The following is a 21681-nucleotide window of genomic DNA, read 5'->3' on the forward strand; positions in this document are numbered from 1 at the left end:
ATGATTGTGGAATATTACTGTAAATGAGTGGTGTGTGTGTATGAACCAAAGATTACTGTAAATGAGTGTTTGATTGATTGATTGAAAACTTTATTACCAGATTGCAGAATGGGTACAGTACGGCTCAATACATACAATTGTTAAGGGGTTGCAGACCAGAGAAAGACTTTCGTCTTGTTTACATCAGGGTCCCCCATTTTCAATTCATCGTAACATATATGACACACACGACATACAGATAGACAGTACTGCTACATCTATACATTTATGACATACCAGATTTGCAAATACAGTACTGTTTGTGATACGAAAAGAGTCCAGAAAAAATGTGTATGAACCAAATATTACTGTAAATGAGTGGTGTGTTTATGAACCAAACATTACTGTAAATTAGTGGTATGTGTATGAACCAAATATTACTGTAAATGAGTGGTATGTGTATGAACCATATATTACTGTAAATTAGTGGTATGTGTATGAACCAAATATTACTGTAAATGAGTGGTATGTGTGTATGAACCAAATGAGTGGTATGTGTGTATGAACCAAATATTACTGTAATGAGTGGTGTGTGTATGAACCAACTATTACTGTAATGGGTGGTATGTGTGTATGAACCAAATATTACTGTAAATGAGTGGTGTGTGTATGAACCAACTATTACTGTAATGAGTGGTATGTGTGTGAACCAACTATTACTGTAATGAGTGGTGTGTGTGTGAACCAACTATTACTGTAATGAGTGGTGTGTGTGTATCAAGCATCCTTGACTCCAGGGACAACGGTAGTGCGATAGTAAAGGGTTAACCTTCTGTAGTGTGGCAGTGAAAGGGTTAACTAGTGACAATCTGATGTCTGTGTGTCTTCACGACACTACAAGATGTCTCTCTGCTAGTAGTATGTTATGTTTTAGCACCAGACGTCTTGATAGGTGTTGTTACTGTTAGCTAACCGTATGGTACTGACCTAACAGTGTTATTATGGTCTGGCAGCTGATCTGATCTCTAGGTAACTAACAGCAACAGCACATTACGTAAGATATTCTTCACAGGGATTCAAAGTTGTGTGTTGAGCTGGATCATCCAGGGTGTAAAAATAGCTGCTAACGTTAGCTGCTAGCGTCCCCCCCCCACCTACCCAACCCCCTCCAATGTACAGTTTCTTCGTCAAATGTATATACTCTCTTTTTTAGACTCTTCTTGTATCACAAACAGTACTGTATTTGTAAATCTGGTATGTCATAAATGTATAGATGTAGCAGTACTGTCTATCTGTATGTCATGTCATATATGTCCTGATGAATTGAAAATGGGGGACCCTGATGTAAACAAGACAAGTCTTTCTCTGGTCTGCATCCCCTTAACAATTGTGTGTATTGAGCTGTACTGTATTGTACCCATTCTGCAATCTGTTAATAACATTACAACAACATAACAATTAGGGCTGCAACGATTAGTCGACACAATCGACGACGAGGAATTGTTGCGTCGATTAGTCATTAAAAAAAAAGTTATTATTATTTTTTTTATTTTTTTTTGCACTACCTATCTTTGTGAAAGTGGCGATTTTTTTTTATGTTTAGGGTAGGGACAAAGAGGAACCAGACCTAGAACAAGAATGAGGGCTGCAGCGTCTCTTTGTGGTGTGAATCCTGTGTCTTTTTGAAGGTGCTCTTGGATGAAGGAAGTCAGTTGTATAAAAATAAGGAAGTTCCAGGCACTCTTCTTGTATATAAAAAAAGGCTTTAATAAATAGCTTAGTTCATATTAGAACCATTAAAAAACACCAACATGTTTCGGCCTTCTTCAGGGCATACAGACATACAAATGAGTGAACAGAGCTATATATACAAGGTGGAGGCTGTGCTGATTGCTCTATTGCGCTCAGGTGTGTGTACCTAGTCAGCCTGAGGTCTAGCTGTCACAATAGTATGAGCCTCTAGAGGTCCTCAAACATCTGGAGACCAAAACAAGCATAAATCATCATATATACAATTTTAAACTAGAAAGGCAAAAGACCAACACAAATTATTCCCATATTTACAAAAAGGACACCATATCTATAGTATCATTTATCCCTGGATATGACATGGCTTTAAGTCCAGGGATAAATGATACTATAGATATGGTGTCCTTTTTTTATACAAAGAGAAACCTCTTGCTGGTTTTCACTTTCGAAATGGGAAGATAGGCTTGATTGATTGATTGAACATTTTAATCTAATCGTCTAAACTAATCTAATCGTGACATTTAAGACATACATGACATACAGATATACAGTACTGTTACATTTGAGACATACAAGATATGCAAATATACAGTACTGTTAAGCAGAGATCCTAACAGTAAATATATACATACAAGGGGGAGGAGACTGTACATTGGGAGGGGGTGGGTGGGGGGAGGGAGGTGCAAGCATAGGGAGGGGGGTGGGTTTAATACATTATATTTTAAGGGGGCCAGTTTCGAATTGCAGCCTCCCGTAGGTGCTCTTTGAGAGTGGTTTTGAAGGTGGGTAGGGATTAATTTTTTTTACGGCTGTGGGTAGGGGGCGTTCCAGGTTCCACATTGATGTGGCATAATTGTGAAACGTGTTTAGTCTCTTGTTTGAGCCGGCTAAGGCTAATATTCACAATAAAATACACTCTGATAAAAGTGTTGCCTCTCCAAGATGTATGGTATTTTGGGGACTATTCTATCTTCAAGAAGGCTATGCAACTTTGTATCTTCTAAGAAAGTTGAATAGCTTTGCTGTAAGTAGCCGATATTCTAGAGCTGGTATACAACAGTCCCGTTGAAAGTGTGAGATAATGTTTGATATCTCAACCTGTTATGGAAACCTTGGGCCCAAGAATCGGAACAAACTGTCCAGTAAAATTACAGTAAAACCACAAAAACAATTGTCTGAGTTATATGAACTCTGGAAGGTTCAGCAAATATTGTCTGATCCCTTGCATCCCCTTCATGGTGAGTTTGACAGGCTTCCATCTGGAAGGCACTCTAGAGTTCCCCCCCCCCGTTATTTCCAGGAACAAAAGGATTCATTCTGAAAGTTACATCGTTGATGCTTGAAATGTCTGAGCTTCCACGTTAACTTATGGTTTTGTTTTGACTTAATAGCGATATCAAACAAGCGAGCTAGCTGGCTGCTCTCATTGCTGACGGCTGACGCACCAAGCTAGCGTATTTCGATAAGAAAAGCATTCATTCTGAAATGTGTGAACTTGGTGAAACAACATGGCAAACGTACATTACGTTGCCATCATGTAACATCTCCCGTCTCTCTTTCATCATCTTTCTTTTCTGTTCTCCCCGCTGTTAACAGACTTATCAGTGTGTTTGTGCACATGTTTGTGTGGGTGTGTGAAAGGAAGTGTAGGATCTGCCGGTGTCTCACTCCTAACCAGAGGAGTATTGCACGTTCAAGGTCTTAGTTCTAATTAAATTCCTGTATGCTCTTTGATAAGGCATCATGGGAGGATGGTTTCATATGCGTCCCTACTGCCTCTTGTGCTGCCAGTGCTCGAATGCAGTATGACCCTAACTCCAAATTAAAACTTCTTCAACCATTATCTGAAATACATTATATATATATTTTTTATCTAACCCTAACCAACCTTACTGTCATGCACTTGTCCTAATAAACTAACCTACACTGTAACACTCAACACTTTGATGAACATTGTTACTCAGCTGATAGAGTTGTGCCCTTCCTGATGACTTGTCGTACAGAACTTGTAAGTTGCTTTGGATAAAAGCGTTTCAGCTAAATGACTAAATGTAAATGTAAATGTTATGCTACCTGGCTAGCTAGTGAGCTGTACCCACTACCCAGCATGCCGTTCAGCGGTGTAACAGTTAATAGGGTCCCCTCTCAATACACTACACAGTGTAGGTGCAGTAAAGACCAGGGGAAATAATCATTTTTGAGACAAAACAATATTCATATAAACTATTTGGTTTACATATATATATATATATAACGAATTTTCGAAAATCGATGCCGATCCCTAGTTAGTGGTCCCTTCATGTTTTCCCTCTAGGTTCCCCTGGGGGGTGAGGCTGGTTCTGGACCAGCGCCTGGTGGGTCTAGGTTCCCCTGGGGGGTGAGGCTGGTTCTGGACCAGCGCCTGGTGGGTCTAGGTCCCCCTGGGGGGTGAGGCTGGTTCTGGACCAGCGCCTGGTGGGTCTAGGTCCCCCTGGGGGGAGAGGCTGGTTCTGGACCAGCGCCTGGTGGGTCTAGGTCCCCCTGGGGGGGAGAGGCTGGTTCTGGACCAGCGCCTGGTGGGTCTAGGTCCCCCTGGGGGGGAGAGGCTGGTTCTGGACCAGCGCCTGGTGGGTCTAGGTCCCCCTGGGGGGGAGAGGCTGGTTCTGGACCAGCGCCTGGTGGGTCTAGGTCCCCCTGGGGGGGTGAGGCTGGTTCTGGACCAGCGCCTGGTGGGTCTAGGTCCCCCTGGGGGGTGAGGCTGGTTCTGGACCAGCGCCTGTTGGGTCTAGGTCCCCCTGGGGGGTGAGGCTGGTTCTGGACCAGCGCCTGGTGGGTCTAGGTCCCCCTGGGGGGTGAGGCTGGTTCTGGACCAGCGCCTGGTGGGTCTGGGTCCCCCTGGGGGGTGAGGCTGGTTCTGGACCAGCGCCTGGTGGGTCTGGGTCCCCCTGGGGGGTGAGGCTGGTTCTGGACCTTTTGTGTTAATTGGCTGCATGAGGGCTCGTGTCCACAGACGATGTTCAGACGTTGGTCCGTTGTGTTTGTCTGTCTACGTCTTGTTTTACATTAATAGTTCACGTTAGGTTCTAAGTTAAAGATAAACCAACGATACCATCCAAACTTGTTGCAAACATGTTTCAAACTTGTTTCAAACCTGTTCCCAGTTTCAAATAGACTTTTGGCCATTGATTGACTAGACTCTGTTATCACAACTGAATTCCCAGCTGCTCACATGTCTCCTATCTATAGTATAGGGAGGTGTAGTCTGACGTCACTCTGGAGCGCCTGCGAGGTCCACCCCTATAGGGAGGTGTAGTCTGACGTCACTCTGGAGCGCCCGCGAGGTCCACCCCTATAGGGAGGTGTAGTCTGACGTCACTCTGGAGCGCCCGCGAGGTCCACCCCTATAGGGAGGTGTAGTCTGACGTCACTCTGGACCACCTGCGAGGTCCACCCCTATAGGGAGGTGTAGTCTGACGTCACTCTGGACCACCTGCGAGGTCCACCCCTATAGGGAGGTGTAGTCTGACGTCACTCTGGAGCGCCCGCGAGGTCCACCCCTATAGGGAGGTGCAGTCTGACGTCACTCTGGAGCGCCCGCGAGGTCCACCCCTATAGGGAGGTGCAGTCTGACGTCACTCTGGACCGCCCGCGAGGTCCACCCCTATAGGGAGGTGTAGTCTGACGTCACTCTGGAGCGCCTGCGAGGTCCACCCCTATAGGGAGGTGTAGTCTGACGTCACTCTGGACCACTTGCGAGGTCCACCCGTATAGGGAGGTGTAGTCTGACGTCACTCTGGAGCGCCCGCGAGGTCCACCCCTATAGGGAGGTGTAGTCTGACGTCACTCTGGAGCGCCCGCGAGGTCCACCCCTATAGGGAGGTGTAGTCTGACGTCACTCTGGACCGCCCGCGAGGTCCCCCCCTATAGGGAGGTGTAGTCTGACGTCACTCTGGACCGCCCGCGAGGTCCACCCCTATAGGGAGGTGTAGTCTGACGTCACTCTGGACCGCCCGCGAGGTCCACCCCTATAGGGAGGTGCAGTCTGACGTCACTCTGGAGCGCCCGCGAGGTCCACCCCTATAGGGAGGTGTAGTCTGACGTCACTCTGGACCGCCCGCGAGGTCCCCCCCTATAGGGAGGTGTAGTCTGACGTCACTCTGGACCGCCTGCGAGGTCCACCCCTATAGGGAGGTGTAGTCTGACGTCACTCTGGACCGCCCGCGAGGTCCACCCCTATAGGGAGGTGTAGTCTGACGTCACTCTGGACGCGAGGTCCACCCGTATAGGGAGGTGTAGTCTGACGTCACTCTGGACGCGAGGTCCACCCCTATAGGGAGGTGCAGTCTGACGTCACTCTGGACCGCCCGCGAGGTCCACCCCTATAGGGAGGTGCAGTCTGACGTCACTCTGGAGCGCCCGCGAGGTCCACCCCTATAGGGAGGTGTAGTCTGACGTCACTGTGGAGCGCCCGCGAGGTCCACCCCTATAGGGAGGTGTAGTCTGACGTCACTCTGGACCGCCCGCGAGGTCCACCCCTATAGGGAGGTGTAGTCTGACGTCACTCTGGACCGCCCGCGAGGTCCACCCCTATAGGGAGGTGCAGTCTGACGTCACTCTGGACCGCCCGCGAGGTCCACCCCTATAGGGAGGTGCAGTCTGACGTCACTCTGGACCGCCCGCGAGGTCCACCCCTATAGGGAGGTGCAGTCTGACGTCACTCTGGACCGCCCGCGAGGTCCACCCCTATAGGGAGGTTTAGTCTGACGTCACTCTGGACCGCCCGCGAGGTCCACCCCTATAGGGAGGTGTAGTCTGACGTCACTCTGGAGCGCCTGCGAGGTCCCCCCCTATAGGGAGGTGTAGTCTGACGTCACTCTGGACGCGAGGTCCACCCCTATAGGGAGGTGCAGTCTGACGTCACTCTGGACCGCCTGCGAGGTCCACCCCTATAGGGAGGTGCAGTCTGACGTCACTTTGGACCGCCCGCGAGGTCCACCCCTATAGGGAGGTGTAGTCTGACGTCACTCTGGAGCGCCCGCGAGGTCCACCCCTATAGGGAGGTGTAGTCTGACGTCACTCTGGAGCGCCCGCGAGGTCCACCCCTATAGGGAGGTGTAGTCTGACGTCACTCTGGAGCGCCCGCGAGGTCCAAAGTCCAAAGGTCCACCCCTATATGGATTTATCATCAGTGGGAAAATCGATTATCGGCTATTGTTAGGCCTGCCGCGATAAGCAATAAATCGATTAATTGCCGCGATAATTAAAATTAATGCAATGATTTTGACGGGCGCGATTAATTGCTATTTGCGCGTTTGTTTTAATGAGGCGGAACCAGTGCCCCTTGTCAGTCACTGTCCGTGTTGGGAGGCGGGCCGCTGGCTTTACTACAGAGCAGAGAGCACAGCACAGGAGCTCCGTGGGGCAACACCACATAGCTTAACTACATTTCTCAATAGTGTTGCTCCTTTTAACCAAGTAGCGTTATTTGTAGTGTAACGTTAGCGTTTTAACGTTAGTAGCTAACGTTAAAACTAACTTAAAGTTAGTTGTTCACCAACAATCTCAACATTTGTTTTATCATTAGCTCATGTCGATCTACTAGTAGCATCAGCAAGCTAACGTTAGCTGGCCCCAGTCCACTAGCAGCATGTCGATCTACCAGCAGCATCAGCAAGCTAACGTTAGCTGGCTCCAGTCCACTAGCAGCATGTCGAAGTAGTAGTAGCATCAGCAAGCTAACGTTAGCTGGCCCCAGTCCACTAGCAGCATGTCGAAGTAGTAGTAGCATCAGCAAGCTAACGTTAGCTGGCCCCAGTCCACCAGCAGCATCAGCAAGCTAGGATAATAACAACAATACTTCCGGTCCGGTCGGTGGGCTTCAAAATAAAAGTCTAAACACCGGAAAAGACGGAGCGGTGGGCTTCAAAATAAAAGTTTTGGGAAATAAATTTCCCAAAAAAAAATGCTCTAACCGGTCGCAATAATATCGCTTATCGCGATATTTTCGGGGGCAATTAATCGCCCAGCAAAATTTGTTATCGTGGCAGGCCTAGCTATTGTAACAATTCTGCCTCATGAACATTGGAAAGCTTTCCATTCAGCACAAAATGAGTTCCCTTCTATCACTAACATTATAGTTTAAGCATTTTTGGTTGAAATAAAATTAGATTAATTGCGGATATTTTGAGCTATAGATTGTGGATGAATACGCACAGAAAGGTACACCGTGCAAATGTTCATGCTTTATTTGTTTTAAACGAGACGATTTAGAAATCGGCAAGGGGGAAATACGTTGCAATTTTGCGATGTGGATCGGCCGGAAACAGCAATGACGTAACCACTACACCTCCCTATAGACCAGGAAGTAACCACTACACCTCCCTATAGACCAGGAAGTAACCACTACACCTCCCTATAGACCAGGAAGTAACCACTACACCTCCCTGTAGACCAGGACGTAACCACTACACCTCCCTGTAGACCAGGAAGTAACCACTACACCTCCCTATAGACCAGGAAGTAACCACTACACCTCCCTGTAGACCAGGAAGTAACCACTACACCTCCCTGTAGACCAGGAAGTAACCACTACACCTCCCTATAGACCAGGAAGTAACCACTACACCTCCCTATAGACCAGGAAGTAACCACTACACCTCCCTATAGACCAGGAAGTAACCACTACACCTCCCTATAGACCAGGAAGTAACCACTACACCTCCCTATAGCTTCTATAGCTTAGCCAATGACATTTGGTTACATTTTATTATCACTTGACATAACAGGGTCTTTTTAAAGTGTCCTAAAACAGAATCCACATCGTTACTGTGATGGAAGTTGGGTTTGAGTTGGACTCGATGCTGAAGAGCAGTTCCTGGGAGCTGGGAGGCGGATCTACTGCGTTGTGTTGAACTGACATGTGATGCTCCTCCACTGCAGGCTGCTGCTGTTTGTGAAGAGACTCTTCGGGTGGAGGAGCCTCCCGTCCAGCGGACACCACCAGGTAAACACCTGATGAGATTAACATGTATTGTCATCATCACAACCACAACGTTTCCAACCAATCAATCAATCAATCAATCAAACCAAAGCACCTCAAAGGCCCTAAAAACAAGATTACAAACATCACAAAACACACTGGTCAGACTACTGCTTGACCTGCCTCCTAGAACCCACCTCACCCCTGCCCACTTTGACAACCTAGGATGGCTTAGAGTTAGGCTGGACAAGATACGCCTCCTAGAGTGTCTAAACGGAAGTACAGGCTACAGCTACAGGCGTTCCGGTTTCGACAAAACAATTATAGAAGCGTGTGAAGTGCACAATATTTCCTCGTTTAAGCCACTGCAACGGCTTCGCCTGAAGAATTTACTACATGACCGGGACGCGTGAATACTTTCCCCAAGGCAGTTGTCCTTCCGCGTTCGGTTTACGCGGCCTGATTGGCCACTGACGCTTCTCTCAACGCCCAATCGTGTTACTCCTAACGCTCGCTCCTAACTTTCAGAACTTCTCTCAGTTCCACAAGTCCATCACATCAGCTACCTACCTGGCTGCATCAATATACTACTAACTATCAACTACCTCGCTACCGCCGTGCATCAATATACTAACTAACTAGCACATCAACACACACACACGCACACACACACACACACTCTCCCAGCTCTCTTTCTCTTTCTTTTTCTCTCTCTCTCTCTCTCTCTCTCTCTCACACACACACACTTTGAGTCAGAAACAAACATAGTATCAATGAGAGTATCAATAACACACCTGAGTGAAGTCTAGTAATAGATATATATATTTATTTTACAACAAAAAAAGTTAACCGTTGCGTAAAAAAAAAAAAAAATAGTGACGTTAACTTTGACAGCCTATTGATCTGTAGGGTCTGTGTAGCTAGTGATGTGTTTGAGGCTATTGATCTGTCTGATTGGTCTGTGTGTACGTTCCACTTCCAGAGGCTGAGTCCAAGGGCCAGGTTGTGAGTGGAGTTCCCCCTCCAAGCCCCGCCCCCGTCCAGATATCCGGCCAATCACCATGTCCAGTGACCCCCCTCCTCCTTACCCTGGAGGCCCCACGGCGCCCCTCATGGAGGAGAAGGCCGGCCAGCCTGCCGTCACGGGTGAGACTCCTTCATCCAGACGCCTTGAACCCTTTCACTGCCACACGACAGCCGGTTAGCCCTTTCACTGTGACAATACAGAAGGTTAGCCCCTTTACTATCACACAACCGACGGCGATGCTCCATCATTAGCATCATTAGCTCCGCATTTGCGGAGCTAATGATGCTAATGATGGAGCATCGCCGTCGGTTGTGTGATAGTAAAGGGCTAACCTTCTGTCGTGTGGCAGTGAAAGGGTTAACATGAGGCCTGTGCAAGGGGTCGGTGTTGAAACCTTTTAACACATTCATGGCCATTGGAATGTGGCTGGAACGCCAGCTCTCCATTACACACTTTCACTGTGCGTCACGTGTGTTTGTAGAGCTGAACCTATATTTTATATTATAGCTATGGATACAATATCATGGTCATTTGACAGTAAGAACCTTCCGTTCAAGATGCAAAAAAGAATTTTTTTTCCATCAATACATTCTCGTTTTATACCGTGGTGTTATTTCGGAATGATCGGGCTAATTCCTGCGAGGCTATTTATAAGCCGCGACGTGTATTATACTAAATCCATTGGCGTTTTGTCCCTACACATGCTACAATAAAAAAACCAAATGCATTATTTATGATGGTATTATGTTTCATCATGAATGCATGAAAGGGGGGGTGGGTCGTTTCTGATTAATTGATTGCCAATAACGGCATTTGTTATTACCACAACATACGCTGATCACGGGGATGGCTATGAAATTTTTGCACGATCAAGCTGAAATTGGCGTTAAATTGACCTTACCTGGGGGCGGTCAGGTGGCGTAGCGGAGATTGCATTTGTCACCAACCCCGGAGACGCTGGATTCGCCTGTTCGAATCCAGCTCACAGCTCCGGGGTTGTCACCAGCTTGGCTGGCCGTTCACACTAATACAATTGGCAGTATTAGAGGGTGGGAGAAGCTGGCGGGGTGGGTCCGGGTCGTTGTAAACAGCGACTCCTACAGTTCGGTCGGGGCACCTGCTAAGCGCGGATAGGATCTAAGTGGGGTAGTGTGATCCTTCCACACGCTACGCCCTCTCAGTGAGAGTCCGCGCTGCCAGGTGAAAAGAAGCGGTTGATTGGCTGGACGTGTGTCGGAGGAAGCACGTGATAGTCTCCACTCTCCCAGACCGACTGTGGGGGGTAAGTGCGCAGCAACCAGGAAGGGGATTGGGAATTGGCATAACGACTAACATTGGGATGGGAGGAAGGAGGAGGAAAAAGATAAAAAAAAAAAAAAAAAATGTACCTTACCTGTGGCCGGTGGGATTCCAAAAAGAATATTCCAATTATTTGATCGTCATCTGGTAGATCATATGTCCATTTGGCCCACGGCATAACCCACCACAGCATAATGAATCGGGGGTCCCGATAGAAAAGTCCGCCCGGAGCGTTTTCAGTGTGGCACCCGGTCTGGAACAGGGGTTACTGCATTCTCGATACAGCGCCACTAGCAGGATCTGGCCGGTACTGCACCTTCGGAGTCCCAATATGCCTTTTCCAGGCAAAATACAGCTCCCTGACATTGAATAGGGTATTCAAATCGAATAAAAGAAAAAACGAGTAAAAAACGTATATATACGTTTTTGGCCGTCAACCGCTGGCTCCCAATAACGTATATATACATGGTTGGCCAGGAATGTGTTAAGAAGTATTCAAGTATATTGTGTGTGTGTTCTTCTTCAGAAGCAGCTCCTATAAGGACAGGTTGTGTGTCTTCTTCTTCTTCTTCTTCTTCTTCTTCTTCTTCTTCTTCTTCTTCTTCTTCTTCTTCTTCTTCTTCTTCTTCTTCTTCTTCTTCTTCTTCTTCTTCTTCTTCTTCTTCTGCAGAAGCAGCTTCTTCTTCTTCTGCAGAAGCAGCTCCTATAAGGGCAGGTTGTGTGTCTTCTTCTTCTGCAGAAGCAGCTCCTATAAGGACAGGTCCTCCACAAGGGATGCCGTTGCCTCCAGACTACGGCCCTCCCCCCTACGAAGCCACCCAGCCAGGCTTCCTGTCCCCCCACGTCCCGGGGGACGGGGCCATGCCCATGCCCATGCCCATGCCTTCACCTCAGGGTACCGTTCTGTTTCATACACTCGTTATACTGTGGAGGAATCTAACCGGATCAAAGATGTACTCTGTCAAAATATAGACTTGGTTTAACACAGGTTTATTTAGTAGGGATGTGCATGATTGACCAAAATCCAGGGCTGAACAGTGCGAGATATATATATATATATATACAGCAACAGCGGTCTGTGCGATGAATGGATTTACTTCAGTAGCACTGGTGCGATAGGCATTCAGTTCATATTGATACTCTTATTTTGAAAATCAAGTCTAATTTCCGCCCAAGCGCAGCTCCAGCCATAATATCTATGGCTCCGGCAGCTAACAACGTTCGGTTCATATCGATACTCTTATTTAGAAAATTCCGTGGAGTCGTATCCGCTCGGCTCCACAGCACACGGCACTACTCGTCTCAGTAGCAGCAGTAGCGTCTGGAACACGCACATTGCAACAGAGCAAGGCTAGTGTGCCTATTTTACCACCCAAAACAAATCCCTGCTGTTTTATATTAATAATAATATATATATATTATTTATTATTTATTTATTTGCAATCCTCGCCATTCCTTTATGACCACGTCGTGTTAAAGACCGAAATTAACGTTACGTTAGCGTAAGCTAACAACAAGCTAACTCTGTTCAGAGCCATAGAGAGAACAGCAGACGGGCAGAGTGAGGAGGGGGGGCAGGCATTCTCCCTTCTGTGTGTGTGTGTGTGCGCGTTTGAAAAGATCAGATGAAGTCAGACAAGTATATTATATTGATAGTAAATGTACTGAGGGTGGACAGATACTGTTGATATTTAAACATAAAAAATACAATACATAATAAATGTATTCATGATCATCATGCAACATAAAACAATTGCAGGAACAGTTTGGGAGAGGAAGGGGTTTTAGGTTGCGTGTTGGGAGTTCCAAAAAAATTTACTTAAAAGTTTAAAGCTTAATATATCAAAACGTGGCACTTTACAGTGAACAGGAGGTCTATTTGTATTAAAAACAATAGATTGTTTTTCCTTTAAAAGTCTGGAAGAGGTAAATAAATAGTTTTCAAATTATATTTTCGTTACCTTTTTTGAGTTGATCTAAATGTTACTGATTGTGTTAAATGGGTGTATGATATCGTCTCATATCGATTGCAGGCACCTGTATCGTATTGTGGCAGATATCGGCAAAAATAATCGATATCGTATCGTGATGAAACTGGTGATTCCCACCCCTAGTAGAGTCCATACATCCAACACCAAATCCCATAATTCCTTACACGTAACGTGTCTGGCTGTGTGACGTCGACTTGTCAGCATGAAAATGACAGCCAAACATGGCACTACTTTATATTGTATTGTAACTCAGTTAAAAAAAAATGCTACTCTGTATTATATATTGTATATACCGGTATGTATATTGAACACTTTTGTTTTGAACACTTTTGTTTACACTTGTTACGTACTTTTGACTTATATTTTTTTACTTATCTTTTTTTTTCGCACACTCAGGAGCAGAACAGGAACAAGCATTTCATATAAAAGTATTTTTGTATGACAACTAATAAAGGAACTTGAACTTGAACGGCTATTGGAATATCCGACTGTGATATTTTCAAGTTTCTGTTTTATTTGTCACATAATAAAGTACATGTACGTTACAGTGAAGTGATTGGTTCTGTATGAGCCTCCTGTGATTGTGCTTCATACAGTAAACAAACAAAAAAGTCCAAAGAATAAAGACCTAAAAACACTATACAAAACTAAAGTACAAAAATGCAAACATTTTAGTAATAAATAGATAATAATAATAATCTTTATTTGTATAGCACCTTTCATACAGAAACTGCAGCTCAAAGTGCTTCACAACAGAAAAAAGACGAGGCATAAAATGAGCACATAAAGTGCAGACATATAAAATTAGGATCGAACATCCCAACAGGCCACCTTGTTTATGGTTTGATTCAGTTTTAAATAGACAATAATAAAGATAAAATGGTGCAATAGTGCAGTGCAATAAAATAGTAGAATAGAATAGATCAAATATATATATATATATATTTTTTTTTACAGTGTAATAAAATAGTTCTGGATTACTGTTCAACAGTTCAAAGTCGTCTCTACCTCCTCTGTTTGGTCTCCACAGATAAGATATGGCGTTGTGTGGCGGCTACGTGGCGTAGTGGGCAAGGCACTCGCCACGAATACTGGAGACGCTGGGTTCGCCTGTTCGAGCCCAGCGCTCCACATTGCTTTCAGTTTAGCTGGTCGTCCGTACTAATACACATTGGCCGTATTAGGGGGTGGGAAACTGATGGGTGGGGATCGGGCGTTGTGGACAGCGACTCCTACAGGTCGGTTGGTGCGCCTGCGCAGTAGAATCAGGAAGTGTCGGGGGCAGCGTGAGCCTCCCACGCGTTACTCCTCGCCACTGAGAGATCGAGCTGCGCAGGTGAAAAGATGCGACTGCTGTTACCTCAAGTACCGGAGGGGACTTGTGCTATGTATGACTTAGTCCACATTGCAGCCGGCTTGTGGGAGGCAAGAAACAGCGTTCGTGACAGGGGAGGGTTGAATTGGATGATACGAAATTGGGATGGGAGAAAATATAGAAAATGGGAGAAAAAGTGGACAAAAAAATATATATATATGGCGTTGTGTTAAAAAAAAGTGTGCTTCTCTCCTTCCCCTCCAGGCGGCTTCTACCCTCCGCCCGGCCACTTCGGCCCCCACCCCATGCCGGGACAGTTCGGCCCCGTCCCCCCGGCACAGTTCGGCCCCGCCCCCATGCCGGGCCAGTTCGGCCCCGCCCCCAGCCACTTCGCCCACCACATGGCGGCGGGGGGCCACACGGCCACCGTCCTGTCCCCCGCGGGGGCCTCCACCACGGTCACGGTGCTGCAGGGCGAGATGTTCCAGGCCTCTCCGGTGCAGACGGTGTGTCCTCACTGCCAGCAGGCCGTCGTCACGCGCATCTCCCACGACGTGGGGCTGATGAACACGCTGTTCTGCCTGTTCTGCTTCTTCGTGGGGTGAGTGGGTCACAGGGGGGGGGGGGCTGATGAACACGCTGTTCTGCCTGTTCTGCTTCTTCGTGGGGTGAGTGGGTCACAGGGGGGGGGTCATCTCCCACGACGTGGGGCTGATGAACACGCTGTTCTGCCTGTTCTGCTTCTTCGTGGGGTGAGTGGTGTGAGATCCACAGCCTTGGTTGACGCGCGCATGCGCTTTTCCGTAAGAAAACAGATGAGATGAATTGTTTGGTTTATAGAAAAGAGTATTTATTGTCATTTACTTGAAGCTTTGTTTAGCGTGAATGGGTTCCTACCGGATGACGTGGAGGTGTGCTGGCTTATTCCCGTTGCATGGTGTCCTGTTTCCAATTTTTAAAGTTCCAAATCCATAGCGCTTGCGGCGGTCAAAAACTGTCTGGGCTGCATGCCTTACATTCCAGTGTCATGTTTTTTACTAGCGCACCAGTCCATTGATAAAGTGAGTTCACACACCAAGGTGCTGTAATCACCGGTTCAAAATGGGCTGGACCAGACACGCCTCCACGTTGTTGAAGCAACACACATCCAAGTCATAACAAATAAAAGATGTTATCAATCAAGTTCATTTCAAATCATTTTCCAAACAATATTGCTTCATATTTTTAACTAAATAAATAAATAAATATTAAGGACTGAATCTGGCTCCAACATACCGGCCCCTAATTGTTCTGTAAGAGAACGGTACAATTACCAACAAAATCAGGAGGAGCCAGCCAAAACAAACAGATTTCATATTCTAAATTACATTTTTTTTTCTTTCTTTTTTTAACAGCCATGTCCCCCCGACGAGGGATGCAAAAGTTCAGCTTTCAAAAACGCAAAAAAGCGCCTCACAGCCCACGAAGTGTGTAATGTGTGCGATGTCCGTGTGAGAGAGGGGGGGGGGGGCCGGGAGAAAGAAAAAGAAGGGGATATGGTGGGGGGGGGGAGAGAGAGAGAGATATGGGGGGGGGTCTTCTTATGTTCTTGCCTCAAGGAGTAAGACAAGCTTTGTGATGGGCCTGATCAAGGTGTTGGTCTTGGTTTGCACCTCGACTTGTCTCACAAAACCCTTTTTGTCTGGCCGGGTTTGTGTGATTCGTCCCATGATCCACGAGTTTCTAGGAGCAGAGTCGTCTATTATTAAGACAATATCACCGGCCGCCATGTTTCTCCTTTTCTTTGTCCACTTTTGTCTTTCTTGCAGTTCTGGCAGGTACTCTCTTGTCCACCGTTTCCAAAACAGGTCTGCCATGTATTGCACTTGACGCCATCTTCTCTTGGCATAACAGTCATCTAGGCTGAATACTCCGGGTGGCAGTGAAGGCTTTTCTTTGAGGAGAAGGAGGTGATTTGGTGTGAGAGGTTCCAGATCCAGAGGGTCATTGGAGGCTTTAGAGATGGGCCGATCGTTAATTATGGCTTCCACTTCACATAAAAGTGTAGTCAATCCTTCCTCATCCAGAGTCTGTTCCCGTGTTAAAGCTCCAAGAATGCGTCTGACTGTTCTTATTTGTCTCTCCCATATTCCACCGTGGTGTGATCCGGCAGGTGGGTTGAATGTCCATGATATGCCTTTCTCAAGTAAGGTGGCGTGAATCTTGAGATTGTCCAGATCTTGAATAGACTCTCGTAGCTCTCGTTCTGCCCTGACAAGATTCGTTCCATTATCAGATCTCATGGTCTTGACTGTGCCTCGTCTGGCTACAAATCTTCTTATTGCATTAATGCACAAGTCTGTATTAAGCGTATGAGCAACCTCCAAGTGCACTGCTCGGATATTCAGGCACATGAAGATCACGCCATACCGTTTCAACATTGTTCTCCCTCTTTTCATTTCAAATGGGCCGAAGTAGTCTACACCCACGTTTGTGAAAGGTGGTTGGTCAGGTAGCAGCCTGTCCTGGGGTAAGTCTGCCATGTATTGTGTACCTCTGACGCCACTCGACCTCCTACAGTGGACACACTTTGCGATCACTGCCCTGACTGCAGAGTTGACCTTAGGTATCCAATACTTTTGCCTCAGGCGTGATAGTGTATGGTTCCGCCCGCTGTGTCCAACGGTTTCATGGACATGTCTGATTATTAATGTCGTTACATTGGCAGAATGGCGGGGTGCATGGCCTCAGGGGGCATTGCAGACCTGACCAATCTTCCACCGACCCTTATTAGCTCATCATGAAGAACTGGGGTAAGTTTATGGATGTGACTGGTCTTCTTCACAGCCGTTCTTTTCCTTAGTGACTCTAGTTCCTCTTTGTATTCTGTTGATTGACAAAATTGGATAATGGCATGTTCGGCTTCCTGTAAGTCATCAACAGACAACAGAGCTTTGCAATTTCCTTTTTTCTTTTCCGGTGCACCTTTCATTTCCTCCTTTTCTTTGCAGGCCTTTTTTAGTGTTGCTTTAATCCTCAATATCCATGCTACGGCTTTTCTGAGACGATGCCACTCAGAATAGTAGGTGATTAATTTCATGACTGTATTCACAGACTGATCCACAGGAGCAACATTTGTAGTGAAGACCTTTACTTCCGGATCGTCCTTTGTCAATGTGCATTCTGGGCATTGTGGCCACTCCGATTCTGGATGTTGCATGAATTCAGGACCTTGTATCCATGTTGAATTCAAGAAGCGAGCTGTTGATAAGCCTCTCGATGCGCAGTCAGCGGGATTCAGAGTGCCGTTGACATACCTCCACTGTGTAACATCAGATTCCGTACGGATGTTGCTCACTCTGTTGGCAACAAAGGTGTGATATCTTGAGGTTTCATCGTTCAGATACTTAAGCACAGATGTGCTATCTGTCCAATAGACCGATGGGATCAAAGGGAGTTCAAGTTCTGCCTGCAGAAAGGTATCCATTCGTACAGCCATTGCTGATGCTGTAAGCTCGAGCCTTGGGATGGTGATGGGTTTTAATGGTACCACCCTTGCTTTGCCCATGACAAACGCGCAGTGGACTTTGTGCCTGTCGTCCAGCAGCCTTAGGTAGGAGACTGTGCCGTAACCACTTTCACTTGCGTCTGAGAAGTGATGGAGCTGCGCAGAGATTAGGTTTCCAAAATCCTCTGGCATGAAGCATCTCTTAACTTTGAAGTTTTCCAGCTGAGACAGGTCGGCTAGCCAGGTCAACCATCTTCTTTGCAGGTGTTGAGGTATGTGATCATCCCAAGCTAGCTTTAATCCGCACAGCTCTTGCAGTATCTGCTTTGCGGAGAGGACAACGGGTGCCAACATACCCAAAGGATCATAGATAGAGCTCACCATAGACAAGATCCCTCGTCTGGTAAGCGGCCTGTCTTGAAGCTGTATTTTGAAGGCAAATGAATCCGACTGGGTACACCATTGTACCCCAAGGGCTCTTTCGATGGGCAGTGCATCCTGATCCAGATCTAGATCTTTCACCCCTTGCGCTCGGATCTGTTCTGGGATGGAGAGAAGCAACGACCTGCTGTTGCTGATCCACTTGTTTAGCTTAAACCCACCCGTGGCACACAGACTGATGAGGTCTTTGGCGAGTTGTATGGCCTCTTGCTCAGAATTTACTGACTTTAGACAATCATCCACGTAAAAGTTTCTGAGCACAGTCTGTATGACCCCTGGGTCAAAGTTGCTGTTCTGAAGGATCAGATTAAACCGAATATATATATTTATTTATATATGTATATTTAATTGTATTTGTATATCCCCTGATATCCCCTGTATATTCCTTGTACAATATGCATTGAATATCCCTTCTAGTCTACTGAACATCCCATAATAGTCTCCATTCTACCATTGGACGAGACCTTGGTGCCAGGTCGCCATACCCCTCAGACCAAGTTCAATCGTACCGCTCAACATGTATGGACAAGTCCTAGTTCCGCGTAGGAATATGTCTACCGCACCACTAATGGTACTATTTGTTCATAGTGCGTATATATACTGCGCTATTAAAGTAGAGCTTTCTTTTAGTCCAGTTCCTTACCCTCCAACAGAGTGACAGACGCAAAAGCCTCCCCGCGAACCACGTGTGGGCAGTAAGGCCAATTCGGCCCAGTATCGGCATTGAGACATCGTGTATATTAATATTTGAATAGTCATATTTGGCACTATATCGTCGAGTTGGACGTATTCTATTAAGCTAATAATAGTCTATTCATATATAGTGCCTCGTGCGGTAAGAGTTCTATAGTAATCAGCACCCCCATCGTTTCGGGCATCAGCTGGACGCTTATCCAGGGTGGTTGACCCCACGTGAAGCTGCACCCGAGGAGCTCCAGGCCAAAGAGCGAGTGGACCTGTATATTGGATTATTCTACCGACGACGGCTAGCCTTCCCCGGCTTGGATTATGCTTTGAGTACTTTGATTATTCTATGGATAAAGGCCAACACTGCGGTGTGTTGGAAATACCCCCCCCGGAGAGGACGACAGGTGAGACGGCGCTCTGCACAGTGAGGTCGCCTCACGTCTCTCCGTCGTGGACCGGAGGACGCCGGCCACAGAGGGTCCAACTGCATTCATCTGTGGATCGAGGATCGTTGGGCACCGTGTCGCACAACTGTGGACTCTCCCAAGATACCCTCGGCCAGACGGGATCCAGCCAGTGACTCTCTAACCCCCCCCCCCCCTCCAGCTGTCCTACAAGCAGTCGGAACCTTCCCCTAGTGTATCCAGCTATATAATCATTCAAGTATCATCGCTATTGTTCCCTAAATATTCCAGGTTGTATATTTGCTTCCTGCGCAATCAGAGATTGGACATTCGATATTGATCTACCTACGAATACTCATTTGCCATAAAAGTGCATACTATTTCAAATCATAAATGTAATTAAGTGATCGTTGTACATACCTTTTGCTATGTATTAAAACTCAAACTTTCGATTTGGTACATTTGTGTTGGATCCGTTTATCAGGTGGGAGTGTTCAACATATTCATACCTAGTACTGGGTGGCCAGAGTCTAAAGTACAAGAGGTAGTGGTAGTAAGTATCATATCTAACCATACAGTCAGGGAATTGTACCCCTCAGTTACAGTTGCCAATGTTGTCTCTTGCACACTGCTGTAAAGCGAAGGTTGCACAGCTTGGAGATGATGTGGCTCCAAAAATGTGTACAACCATCTTATACTCCTCGAGGTCTGTGTCCAGCTTTCCATCGGGCCACCACAAGAATCTTAAAAGATCTGAGTCTTCATCCGGTACTCTCACTTGATGGAACATGGCCTCCACATCTGTAATGAAGGCAACGGCCCTTTGCCGAAACCTTGTGAGGACACCAGTGAGGTTGCTGGTGAGGTCTGGGCCTTGTAGAAGCTGAGAGTTTAGTGACACACCTTGGTAGGTAGCTCCACAGTCGAACACCACTCGTAGCCTGTCCTTTCTAGGGTGGTAAACCCCATGGTGGGGAATATACCACGTCTTTCCAACCTTGGCTTCCTTTTGCTTGTTGTCGGATGTTGTTTGGATAGCAAAACCTCTCTTCAGATTGTCAGCCATAATTGTTCTATATTCCTCATGAAATTGTGGGTTCTTTAACAGCTTTCGTTTCAAGCTCATGACCCTTTGCTCAGCGAGACAGCGGTTGTTTGGGAACTCAGCTTCGTCAGTCCGTAAAGGCAATCCGATATTGTAATGCCCGTCTTGCAGCTTTACTGAGTTTGAGACCTTTCCCATGAATATATGGTCTTCTTGAGACATCTCTAGGCGCTCTTCGTGCTGGCGCTCTGGGAAATCATATTTCATCTGCTGTTGCGGCGATTCCTCAATCCTTACCAGAGAGATCCTATTTGTGGTAACGACGTTCCCAGTGCCCTGTGTGAGTGGCCCATTGACTGTCCATCCGAGAGTGGTTTTAACAGCAAAAGGTCCTTTTCCCTGGCTGTTAATTATTATCCATGGCTCCAAAGCCTTTGGAACGTTGTTGCCGATCAGCAGTCCGATTTCTGCTTTTATTCTAGGAAGTTTCACTTGGTGTAGATATGGCCATTGCTTTATATCCTCCTGGTCTGGGATATTTTCAGCTTTCACAGGGATCGCAGAGTGTGAGTAAACCTCTGGGAGTTCCAAATACTCATTGCTGTCAAGAGCACTGATTTCCATGCCGTTTACCATGGATGTCTTTATGACCTGTTCCTCGTTCATAGTTCTTAACAAAATGGTAGTTCTGCTTCCTGTGGCCTGCAGCTGTCTGAGCAAGGACTCTGTGCAGAATGTTGCAGAACTTCCTGGATCCATAAAGGCGTATGTGAGAATCACCTTATCACTTTTCTTCATTTTGATTTTTACAGGAACTATGGCAAGTTTGCATTCTGATTTACCGGCCCCAGTGTCACTCCACACCTCAGCTTGATTTGTGTATACTGTCACGGCTGTATCTTTAGAGTTTTCATCCTTCTCTATATTAGGATATTTTCTGTTGATGTGCAGGATTGTGGGATGTTTGAGAGAACACACTTGACAGGTAAGTCTCTTTTGACAACCTTTGCTCATGTGACCGACTTCGAAACATCCAAAACACACTCCTTTTTTCTTCAAGAATTCCAGTTTTTCTTCATGCGTTTTCTTTTTCAGTTGTGAACATGAACTGAGCTCATGGTTTCCCTTGCAATGTAAACATTCGTTGGTTGTTTTTCTTGGTGCTCTATCCACACATTCGGTTACAGCCTGCTTGTAGAAGCTGCCTGTCACCTTTGCCACATTGGTAGCGAATCCACTGTATGCACTCTTAGGCCTTCTGTCTTTAGAGAGGAAGGGCTTGCCTGGTGGTGGTATGAC

At 46.5% G+C, this 21681-nt stretch overlaps 2 protein-coding genes across 5 annotated transcripts in view; both read left to right on the forward strand.

The window, feature by feature from the left end:
* Window positions 1-21681, forward strand: part of nprl3 (NPR3-like, GATOR1 complex subunit) — a 285213-nt gene that overhangs the window by 148861 nt on the left and 114671 nt on the right. The gene's annotated exons all lie outside the window — the stretch shown is intronic.
* Window positions 1-21681, forward strand: part of cdip1 (cell death-inducing p53 target 1) — a 29845-nt gene that overhangs the window by 425 nt on the left and 7739 nt on the right. Inside the window, exons 2-5 of the mRNA XM_084329971.1 lie at window positions 8647-8710; window positions 9669-9832; window positions 11752-11907; window positions 14583-14919. Coding sequence (XP_084186097.1) covers window positions 9748-9832; window positions 11752-11907; window positions 14583-14919 — 578 coding nt within the window. The 5' untranslated portion in view covers window positions 8647-8710; window positions 9669-9747. The remainder of the gene's footprint in view (window positions 1-8646; window positions 8711-9668; window positions 9833-11751; window positions 11908-14582; window positions 14920-21681) is intronic.

The sequence above is a fragment of the Notolepis coatsorum genome (genome assembly GCF_963971535.1).
Source record: "Notolepis coatsorum genome assembly, chromosome: 14".
Taxonomy (NCBI): Eukaryota; Metazoa; Chordata; class Actinopteri; order Aulopiformes; family Paralepididae; genus Notolepis; species Notolepis coatsorum.